At 40.8% G+C, this 12,126-nt stretch overlaps 1 protein-coding gene across 1 annotated transcript; it reads left to right on the top strand.

The window, feature by feature from the left end:
• The first annotated feature begins 565 nt into the window (after positions 1–565).
• On the top strand, positions 566–11,721 carry LOC104141105 (NF-kappa-B inhibitor zeta-like). Its single transcript, XM_009670228.2, has 12 exons — positions 566–1,023; positions 3,363–3,484; positions 4,126–4,174; positions 4,446–4,489; positions 4,632–5,287; positions 7,157–7,262; positions 7,542–7,688; positions 7,893–7,953; positions 8,189–8,355; positions 8,438–8,548; positions 9,654–9,766; positions 10,090–11,721. Exons 1-11 carry the CDS (start codon positions 654–656, stop codon positions 9,750–9,752), a joined length of 1,932 nt encoding a protein of 643 aa, XP_009668523.2. The 5' UTR covers positions 566–653; the 3' UTR covers positions 9,753–9,766; positions 10,090–11,721.
• The last annotated feature ends 405 nt before the right edge of the window (positions 11,722–12,126 follow it).

The raw sequence follows: 12,126 nt of genomic DNA, 5'->3' as shown, positions 1-12,126 counted from the left end.
CTTTGGATAAAAAAAAGTCAACAGAAATAATAACAACTTTAATGGAGCATATAAAACTTCTATCTTCAGAGTCAAAACTATGCAGAGAGTAGGGGATGTGTTTGCACAGCTGAATTTTTGCTCTTAAGGGAAGAGCATTTATTTTTGCTTCTTGAAGGCTGTGAGCAATAGGTCCTTTTACACAGCCTTGGCAAAAGGGCTTTGTTTTCCTGATAAAAGAATTGACAAAATGTTTACTTCTGAATCAGTTGCTTGTTGTATGGTTCAATCTATTCATCTAGGGGGGTGTCTTTCCCTACTCATGCCACTCGCAGTAAACTCAACCAGAGTTTGATTTTTAAGTCTTACACCTAGGGAAAAAATATTTTTCAATTTGTACTCAGTCTCTTCTTGGGAAAAATGATTTATCCATCAGCTGCTGCTACAGATTGTTAGGAAAGAGGGTGGGGCCTTCCCAGGCTGACGTCCTTCAAGCCCTACCTGACTATAAAGAGCAAGGAAGTGTTGCAGCCAAGAAACACTCAAAAGCCATTTCTAGTGACTGCTTGGATTCCAAGGCTGGCTTTATGCTGCAACTGCTATAACTTGCTACCGAAAGAAGGAAGAGGGAAGTTGGAGCCAGCTAGTAGTGGCTAATTACTCTGGAGAATTACATGAGAAATTATCATGTTCTCAATGTGAAACTGGATTTTCATTTCTTTTTACAAATCAGTAAGGTTTGGTTTTCTAGGTTTTTTTTTTTCTTCCCTCCTTTTTCATATTTTTCTGCACAGCCAGTGGAAATGTTGCAAACAGTCTGCATGAGTCCTGAATTACTGATCAATCAAAACATCAGTGAAAATGAAGTCTGTGGCTATAGCCCAGGCCAGGAATCCCCACTGCCTGGAGAAACTGCCAGCCCCAAAAGCTATTTTCAGCAGAGCCCATCATTGCCAGACTCTGGATTAACTGAATTTAATGTTGCGAGTCCCGAGATCTACTCTCCTCCTTCTGGTAAACCTCAGGAGAGGTCTGCTCCCACCGGTAAGATCAAGAATTTACTCACATTTTTCTATTTTATGCAACTGTATTGTGCTTCCTTTGCAAAGCAATAAAGTACACTGACTTGCAACTCGCTCTGTGCTAGCAGAAAATTATGCTAAGAGCAGACATGTTAAGCTTCTGTGGCAATAATGCCAAAGAAAGATGCATGTTGCACTTTCCCTACTCAGATCTCATTTTTGTTTTGCTGTGGTCTGTTCCCAAAGTCAGAAATGATTTTGTGTTTTGTTAAGGGCTACTCAATAATCCATGATTTCTGTTTCTCTCTAGCATTTCGCTGCTCATTTACAATCTGAACTGCAAGTTTGGTTTCAAATCAAACAACAACGTAATAGATGTGACCTTCTAAGTTATTAATATTACAAAATCATATGAAAGCGTACTTGGTGAATCATTGCCTTTGTCGAGTTCTTCACTCTCAAGGCTGTATCTGGGCATGTAATCCAATCCATCATCTAGTACTGTTACTCTGAAATAGCTTAAATAACGTAATATATTAACAATTTTGTCTTTTTATAATGCCTTTCCAACAGGCCTTTAAAATACTCTACAAGTGGTAAATTATTTATCTTTAAAACACCAGTTTAAAATACTAATTATTTCCATTTGTAGAGTAGTCTGAAAAATAAACTACATTTTCGAGGTCTCAGTGTTTCAAATATTCAGTGACAGGTTAAACATTCAGAAATGCCAGAAGTCAGCACAAAGTGAAAATTCACCCAAAATGCACTGTTTGCCACTTGAGACTCATTGTCCTCCTGCTGAAGGGGTAGCAGTCTCTTAATGCCTGAAGCAGGGAAGAGAAACAACATCACATGACTTCAAACCACATCTTGCGTAGCTCGTTTCCATGCCAATATTGCCTACTCTGAGACATCCCAAGTTTGGGGAGGTGCACAATACACGCCCACTGAGCTCCTGCAATCCTCCTCCCCAGGATTAAGCTAGCCAGGCTCCAGCAGCTCTTACAGGGTGCACACACAGAAGCTCCCCTCTGCTCCAGCAAGCATTGCTGCTGGCTAACTCCTTGCTCTCAGTAGCCCACACACTGACTCTCGACACCAGGGCTCCTTTGGCACAGTATAATAATAATAATACTGTACTTTATGTGCTAGCCAACTGGGAAGAACCCTAGACTAATCCATTAAAGCTATCATTTTATAATGAGAATAGCTATTACTGAATGCTTTTCATAGGAAAAGGATCATCCTCAAGGGGAAAAAGTTACATAAAAGGTATTTCAAAAGCGATACATTTAAGCTCCTAATCTGGGCTAGTCTTTCAAGTTTGGGGATTCAAGTACAAGATACAAGAAGACCTAACACAAACAATCGCAGAGCAACTTGTTTTGACGAAGACAAGCTTGTTCGGACAATTATATATATATATATACACACACACACAAATAAGTATTTCATTTCACTACAGAAAAGCGTTGTTCCCTGTTGAATTACACCACATTGACTTCTACATACACCAAGAACCATTGGAAAAAGAGGTTGAACATGACATTTCCATCTCATCTCTAAAGAGTTCTGGTCCCAATTTGCGACCAATATCAACAAAAGAAACCACAGGACAGAAAACAGCAAAGAAAGATTTACTGTGACAGATGAGAATTGGAACAAGACTAAGAGGAGCAATAATCTGGACAGTGTTGACATATTCCTCCCAAAAGCACTATGACATGCTCTTAATCAGGATGGCACCCCTGAGCTGAAGGGCACCAACAGAAACTGCCCAGGGCCAAGCCTTAAGATACCATGTTTATTTCTGCACCACCAAAAACTCCAAGTCTGACTTTTCTCCCCCCCCTCTTCTTCCCATCCATCCATCTGAATTTCCCTCTGCCTTGCTACCCTGCGCCTGTTGTCCTGTTTCTAGCTTCAGTGCCACATTCATGCTTTGGGCAGTCTCTTCTCTTCCTTCCCTCCAAACCAAAGCGTTCCCTACACACTAAAGCTCGGCAACGGCCTTTGCGTGGCAATCTGCAGGTTAACTCAGCTCTCAGCTTATGCCTTGAGACTACAAACCCCACAGCTGGCTTTGGGGTTTACTTTTTGTTTCTCAAGAAAAAGATTCGTGTTGTCATGCCCCAGACTGTTTTACCTTGAGAAGTAACGCATTAAATAATTGTTGAGCAGGAAGTATTTTAATAAAAGGCCAGAGCTAAGGAAAATGTAAGTGATGTGGAGATTTCCTACGACTGATGATGAGCATCAGAATCAAAGGCTGCCCCTCAGGGTGTCCTCATCTTCTCACTACTATATTATAGCCCATAGAATTATATTGCTTTAAGCATCATGTTATGACTTTTCCAGACTCTGGACTCAGCTCTGAAATCCCTCAGAAGCGCTACATGGGCGTCAGGGTGAAGATGCCAGTACGGGAACTACTGAGAAAGATCCGGCTTTCCAAAGGCCTGGACTCAGCTCACAGTAAGGTAAGGACTCTCTTAGAGTTTGGAAAGGTCACTTACATCCTGAGGTGCAGCATGGTGCACGCACATCACGCTGCCGCTCTGTAGGTGGCTCTGGAAAGGTTACCCCATCGCTGCTGCCTCTTCTACCAGGTCAAGAGAATGCTTTTGATGGAGGTAGAGAATACACCAAGTTTTAAACAGGCTGAGGGCCTGTGCTAGGAACCTTTCTGAGTGACAGCAAGAACTCATCCATGCCCCACATGCCATTTTGAAGGATAAGCCCATGCTATATATTCAAATATACGCCAAAACTAAACATCATGCAATCAAGCTAAAGATGGCCTGAGAACCAATAGCAATTTTGCTGTAGCAACCCAGATTTCTGAACAACCTGCAAAACCAGCCTAAGAAGCTGGTAGACTCCCAGATACCTGGCCTACTGTAAGGGCTAGGCCACCATCTGCCTGCAGCTGTCATGAACTACCCAGTCATGGAATTTTGTTGACCTGCAGCCACTGCTGTGCAAAGTACATGCTGTGCAAAGTACATGGGTACTTTGCTGTGCAAAGTTACGATTTATTTAGCTCACATTACATTATTTGCCACTTTCACTTTCTCTTATGTGAGAGCGTCTCAAATTGAATTTTTTTTTGCCTCCTTAGGAAGCCTCATTAACGAAGACAGCAACTAAAGGATCCTCAGGAAAAACAGGTCAAGAAATCCCTCTCTTGGTAACGTGGTCTCCTTTTGTAGTAGGAATAGCACTCAGAAACACAAAGAGCTGGGCCACTTCTACCCCATTTTCAGTAACCGACACCGGTTCCTAGCTCCCCGAAAGTACACGAGCAGGGCAGCTGTGTATCACCGCCATGTATGTGTTACCTGTTACATGGGGGACCATTTCTGCTAAAATTCTGAGATCTTCTGTATATTCCCCCCCCTCTGATAACTGAAGACAGCTTTTTCTCTTTCTTTCCAACAGAAAAGAGACGAGTTCACCCTTATACAGAGAAACAGCTTGGACAGGTATGCATAACACATTCAGCTCAGCGCTGCCAGCCTCCCCAGGCATATTTCATGTTTTATCACTGAGCAAGAGCAGGACACTTCACGTCTGATTTTCCTCCCCCATCTTCCGCCCTCTCCCTTTTTGTTGTTGCTGTTTCAGAGCAAGCAGAGCATTGGGCAAACACCAAAAGGCTTAGAGGACCTCGATATCCTGGTGGAGGTACTGCAGGAAGATTTGAACAAAAGCCAGTCAAAGGAGTTTTCTCTGGGTTCTGCGCCAGATAGCTTTTGGCAGAGCTTCTCCAAAGACCTGCAAGCCACTCAGTGGGAAACTGGAGTAAGCAAGCAGGCAGCTGGCGGCCTGCGGGAAAGATGCCACAGCTTGACCAAATTGCACTCATACTGCTCTTTTAAAGATTGCAACTCACTGTTGCAGGGAGAGGTAGAGACTTCTTCTCATGATGATCATAAAAACATGCAAGAGCCAGACTCATCAGGACTATTCTCAAGGACAAGTGAGGAAAGCGGCTCATGGATGCAGCATGCATGTACCAGTTACCAGAAAGATTTCCTGAGGCTTTCTGCATGGACCACATCTCCCTGCTACAATCCATCAGGGGCCTGTCCAGAGGTGTTTCTGGAAGGTAGCAAAGGCTCTCCAGACTTCGAGGGACACTTGAAATCGACCTTGATTTCTTTCACACAGCAGGATCTCTCTGCCATCTCTTTCTTCCAGTTCCAGCTCTGCAGGGAAGAAAGTCTACTGAGAAACATCCCAGTGGGCAAACTGCTTGCACCTGATGAAAATGGCAACAGGTCTCCAATTTTTCTACTGAAATCATATAGCTTGCTTTTTCCTGGGGTGTCACTTGTCCTGAGGATTTGCTCTAACTTCTACTATCGGTTTTGGGCACACCTGTAGCAAAGGCTTCCTTACTCAATATGAAGCTCGAACTTGCTGTAGAATACACTGTTTTAGACAGAATCAAACTCCACTAGTAAAAATAGAAAGTTTCCCTATTTGCAGTAGTATTGCTAAACCACAGCTGACATCAAGACAAATTCAGAGTGTGAGCAATACTCAGGACTGAATTGTATATGTGAGGATTCAGAAGAAAATTAAATCAAGCAAAACAAATTGCTGCTACTTGGGGGGGGGGGGGGGGGGGGAATAAAGATGTGCAGACGAGATTTGTTTTCCAGGCTGCAGCCACTCATGGGATAATTACTTCTATTATTAGTTGGCAATAAAGATTAGCAGCATATGTATGTTTTGGTGTAGTCTACAGAGGGTAGACTTCCAAAGAACTGGGAGTGGTTGTTTTGTTAGAAATGAATTGAAGCAAAAGGCTTTACTGCTGGAGTGGCACACTTAAAGAGCAAATACTTGTTTACCAAAAAAAGCAAAACCTTATGAGGTTCCCTGCAGTTCAGCTAATTTGAGAAAAGATATCAAATCCAATATGGCAGAAAGCATGACCTAGTTCTAAACTGTCCTAGTTTGTTGGAAAGCAGACTCATTTGTGATCATACAGACAATCCTGATCCCAATTTAAAGTATTTGGATTCCATGCAGGGAGAGCTAGATAACAGAACTAGCCTCTTCCATGAAGTACCATGTTTCATTCACATAATGATTTGCAATGCAATAATACAAAATGTAGGCTTTGCTTCTCAAAAATAATGCACGACCCCCAACACAGTTGAAATAAGCCACCTCCTATCTTTTTTCAGTATTTCCCACATTTTTTAAATATTAATATAGAAGAAAAACCCTCACATCTACTCAAAATGCATCACAGTTAAGAAATTAAGATTTCTACTACCATTTTTATATAGAATCCGCAAGCTAAAATTTTCAGCAGCAAGCTTAAATCCATGAGGAACTTAAACACCAGGCCATGTGCACAAATGAGCATTTGAAGGCAAGAGTACCTACTAAAGGGATGTCAGTTCTGAGCTGAATCGAATGATGAGCAATACGAGTTACTGCATCAAAAAGCCCTCACAAAAACAAACCAACCAACCCCAGAGACTGCAGTAGGTGGCCAAACCCCAGCCTAGAGTTATTCAGACATCGCTGAGTACCATGCTACAGGACAAGGAAAATAAGTGCCTGCGCTAAATGTTTCCTCCAGAGGAAAGGTAAACATGTCCAATTTTACAAGAACATAAGTCTTTTCAGGAGAAGTACGTGTGCTTGTTTTGAGTAGTTCAGTGAGACTGAGGACAGAAGCACTGAGCTCTCCTCCTGCGTAGGACTGAATTACTGCTTGAAAACACTGCTTTTCTCTCAAGTGGGAGAGAAGGGATTCCCTTCCCAGGCTTTTCAGGCACCTCACGCTCCCTTTCCCCTGTACTGAAAGGGGCTCATATAAAAGGAGGAGGAAGTAGTTAGAGACGTCTAGTCTTCAGACTAGACTGAAGTGGAGGGGAACGGAGCAGTAAGTAGCAAGCAGGGAGAAGCAAGAAACCCCCAGCACACACAGCCAGTTCAAACAACAGCCACAAAATTAGCAAGTCCCTTATTAATACAGGATAGATAAATGCATTAAATGCTGAAACATCCCAAACTTTAGACATTTGCGACCCTTAGCATTTCAGGCTTTGAAATAAGTTATGTTACTTTTGAGTAAATTAAGCATTGCTTTAACTTCTAATTGTTTAAAACGGTATTTATTGCAGGCTGCTGCACAAGGCTGTCGCTCAGGGAAGAAGAGCTCTGACTTACGTGCTTGCACAGAGATTTGCATCCCTAAATAAAATTGACGAGAAGGATGCAGAGAAACGGGTAGGATGATAACTTAGAAAAAGACCCTATTCTTTCCATCACATGCAAATATCGTTCAAACATGGGTTAAAAAACCAAGCACCCTTTTGAGCAAGGTGTTGCTGCTGTTGTTGCAAAGAGGCAAGAACGTACAAGAGAGGAAATGATTCCCATAGAGCAAGTATTAGCACAGCTGGGAATAAAACGCAAAAGTCACAACTCTCCCTCTCTAACACACAGTGCTGCTTTAAAAGCATTTACACCTTTCACAGTGAGTTTCTCCCATTTTTCTTTACTTAGACTGCATTACATCTTGCTGCAGAAAAGAACCAACACCTGATGGTCAGTGACCTGATTTCGCTGGGAGCTAATGTCAATGAACAGGACAATTTGGGGAAAACCCCACTCCACCTCTGTGCAGAGAATGGATATTTGCGAGTTCTAGAAGTAAGTTGGTCATTTATATTTTACAGCCACACGCTCAAAGGCAGAGTTGATAAGTCAAATACCTGTTATTTCATTCAGAACAGACAGGGTTTTTACTTATTAGAAAACCAGCGTTGGTGTGATATTGTTAAAGTGGGATAGAGGGATTGTATTTTGGCAGTGCCAAAACCAAGTTGAGATGATAAATCATTTTCTTGATTTCAGGTTTTGAAAAACTGCAAAGAAAATGGCATGTGTGTGGAAGTGAACCTGACTGACCATTATGGTAAGAGGAAAAGCTTAACTATATTGAAGCGTAGCATAGATTCCTGAAGTTTCAGATCCCAGATTTTATCTGGGCCAAAGAACATTTAATTTTACATTTAAAAATAAAAGGTCTAGGATGAGGGCCAGTCTTACCAGGACATCCCCTTGCAATTAGCCACGCGTGGGATGGTTTACTTAAGTGATGTGTTCAAGCGCTGGATTTGTTTGACTTTTCTGTGATCCTTTCTGCTCAGGTTTAACACCGTTACACTGTGCCGCTCTTTCCCACACTGTCTTAGTTATGGAATCTCAAAAAACTGACATCAATACTGACATGGGAAGGTTTCTCAAACTACGCAAAGATCAAATTCTTGAGGGAATTAACTGTTTGTTACAAATGGGAGGAAAACCTGAGCTGCAGGTGAGGATCAGCAGCAGGCTGTTTACTGTGATCTTATGCTTTCTTATTTGTTCGCAAACACAGGTTTCGCTTTCTTTTGTAGGTACTAAATTCGTGTCAAATTACCACTCCCTGTTTAAAAATAGAGGAGAATACTGAGCTAATGCGTTTTCTCCAGACTCATAAACCCAGGAGACAGAACGTCCTTCAAGAGGTAACTCTGCCCATGGAGCCTTTTACACCAGCGCTAGCACCCAAGAAAGCAAACGTGGTAATATAAACTGTACCTCTCTGTAAGCACAGTAGATAAAGCTCCCCGTCTTGCCCTAGCTGGCACAGCATAGTCACCCCCCTTTTCAAGGGAAAACCACCATAGCAGCTGTTAGTCACGCTTGATCCCATTCCTGTTCCAGGGATTGTTACGTATGCAAAAATTTAGAGCAGTCCAGTTGCATGCAGGGGCTGCCAGCACACTGCTCACGCCTGCCCCCGATCCAGTCCCTGCTAGCAACAACTTCGTTTCCAACATTTTACAGCACACCAAACCAGACAGGGGTAAGTTCAGGAGCAGCACCAGAGGAATTCTTCCTCCGCTGATAAGGAGATGCTGCAGCCTAGAACGTTGCCACCATTTACAGTTTCAGCAGCTTTGTCATAGAGAAAAAGCTGATTTTCCTCATTTTCCCTGTCCCTTAGCATACCAATTCAATACGAACCCAAACCAACATCTGCAGTGCAAGGCTGAAAGATAACCAGATTATCCTGTGGTTATCAGTATCTCTTGCTAAATTTTTGGTGTAGCAGACACCAACCTTGAAAAGCAGGAACTCTGCTAAGCACTCAGATTGCTAGGGTGAAATTCTGTTCTCATGAAATAATGCAATATCTGCCATAGATTTCAGTATTCTTGTCAAAAACCTAGCAACTATTCAATGCTTAAGAGTAACAGCCTTCAGACCTATTTTCAAATGCATCAGATGAGACTTCTTAGCTGTGTACATGTACAGAAACTGAGCAAAAAAAAAGATTTTAGTCAGAGGTACGTAGATTTAAAAAAAAATGTATTTTGAGTCATTTATGGACCTATTTTCATAACAGATGTGCTCTGCAGGAACTAAAACACAGCACAAGCAATTAAAATCATTTCTACCCAGGTTACTACTGACTGAACTAACTGTTAACCATGCCACACTCTTCCATCTTATGGTAAGGGACAGAATCTAAGCTTAGCAAGTCAAAACCAGTTTGCGTTCTTGACACAAAGCTTGCCTCATTGAAATTGCTGAAAATTGACCGTTCTGGATTCTTCATCTCTACAGGGTTATGGTTTGCTTGATGCTCCAAGAAGAATGCCTTACCACTCACCACCAGATAATGTTTCTGAACTTTTTCCCCATTTCATCTTTGGGCTTCTTTGACATCATTCTTAAAGGTATTTCCCAATTACAAAAACGGTTTTATCTAGTCAGGATCTTTGTAACTCCACAGCTGGAATGTAGCAGCTACCTCCAGTACATAATTGGTATTGCTCTAGAATCATAAATCACCAGTTACACATGAACTGATGGAAAATATGCCCAGTGACTTGTAATAGATTTTGGATCAAGTCCAGAGTTCTGCACAAAATACCTTTTGCTTGCAAAGCTCCTTGCTCATCCAAAAACCAAGTAGAAAATGGGGCAATAAATATTTGGCATTAGAAAAAAATTTAACATGTAGATTGAACTGAATATTTGTTGGTTTATTGCCTTCCAGGGAAATGCTGATAAGGCTCATTATCTGCATCTCATGGTCCGTATGCTGCAGCTGTTGCTGAAGAATAGACAGAGAACAGACAGTAAAAGTCTTTGAATGTATTAGAGCTTGAACTGACTGTTAAAAAAAAATCTCCTTAGTATCTGGAAACAAAGAGCAAACAACTAAAGGCAAAAAAAACCCTCAGGCCAGGTTTCACTAGTATTAGGCATTCAGTGTTAGATGCTCCAATAAATAAGTCAGTCTTAATTTTCCTGTGCAGCTGATTGCACTTCTCTCTTGAAGTCCATTTGAGTAGTAGTTGTTCTGCATTCTGAAGCCCTGGCAATTTTTTTTTAAATGCATGTATCTAGTTTAAGGAGGAAGAAAAAAAAAAAAAAAACACACACACCCCTGATTTTAGCCCTCCACAGCCTAGTCTTCAGAGCACGAGCATGCGATTATCCTCTACAGTCTGAACTTAACGTTCAGATGTGCTGAAAACCTCCAGCAATATATAAATTTGAATGTATACTATGGGTACTCAAAGTCTGACTGGTTGAATCTAATACTCTCTGCAAATTAACTTTGAATTTGTCCAAGGCTTGAGTTGTCACCCTTTAAGGCAATCCCATTTAAAAACAAACAAAAAAACCCCTACATCTCATAACTAAGCCTTCCCCTCCCCCCGCAACAAAAGTCAAGCTCTGTTTATACAATCAGAATTTGCCATCAGTAATGGATTGTAGGTGTAGTTTGGGACAAAAAATTAGTGGTTTAGATCATTTAGAGTGAAGGAACTGATTCATCAGAGGAAAATACTCTAAAAAATTTAACTATATAACAACATGGCACTTTTTTAAATACGGAGAAATTTTGAAGTTAGAAGGATAACAAATAGCTTAAATAATCCTCTACTGCCAGATACATAAGCCTAATCTCTAGAATTTCTATAAATTAGGTAGTTATTGCCACAAAAAATTACTTTCTCTTTCTGGACTTAGTCTCATTTTATTTTAATTTCTGATTGTTAATTAGCTGGTTTCTATGAAACTTCCCTGTTTGCTACATATGGAGCAATCTAGATTTATATAAACCTACAAAATGACTGATCCAGCAATCAGCTCACATATGTACCTCCCATTGAAGGAATGGGAGGTTTTTCTTGTGTAACCATTGCAGGATCCAGTATTAAGTACTCAGCATGTTTGGGGGATATTTTTTAAACGCTTCCTTTGCATTTTCTTGTTATAGAACAATCTCTTTCCTCTTGTTGGATATCCTTAAGTGTTAAGCTCCAAGAGCTATAGTGTACAACACGATTCAAGTTTAACTTAAAAACACTGTCATTTTCAGTAAACTCCAGTGGGCTTTGGGTCATATCCTGTGTTTCTTATGCCCTGAACAGTTACATTTTGCATTGCATTACTCTACATGCATCTTCTGCAGTCTAAATGAGAATTAAGTACTACAAAACTCTCAAGTGTATTTTAAATAATTTTGTACTGCTACTTGCATAACAAGTTGAACAACATTATGCAGTATTCATCCCTCTCCTTCCATAGACATCCGCCATGCTTTTAATTATACAAAGTCTTTCTCTTCTTCTTTTGTCCCAGATTTTACCTGGAAATAGAAATATTTTCCTCTCAGATGTTTTTCTGTCACCCCCCCCCCCCCCCGCCACAAGTTCTTCTTTCATTTTGCATTTTAATTCTCATCTGAGCTCATAGCCCTTTTTATTCATTTAGAGAGAATGAATGTGGATCTTCTAGGTTACTCAGCTTCCATTCATGAGATTTAAGGAGCAGTTCCAAAACCTACTGAAATTAAAGACTCCTTATTTTCAGTGAATACTGGGCAAGAAATTCTGCATTACATGCAAAAGCAAGAATGAAGTAGTATGGTGACCAAATTTACAGCTGCATCAATAAACATTTTCAATGAAAAAAAAAAAAAAAGAATTTGCAGGATATCACAGAAAAAACTGCAGAAAACTATCGTATAAAAATACAATATTAAGCAAGGTTTTCTATTGTATAAAAATACAATATTAAG

Source organism: Struthio camelus, chromosome 22 (genome assembly GCF_040807025.1).
Source record: "Struthio camelus isolate bStrCam1 chromosome 22, bStrCam1.hap1, whole genome shotgun sequence".
NCBI classification, from domain to species: Eukaryota; Metazoa; Chordata; class Aves; order Struthioniformes; family Struthionidae; genus Struthio; species Struthio camelus.
This window is presented reverse-complemented; position numbering and strand designations above follow the sequence as displayed.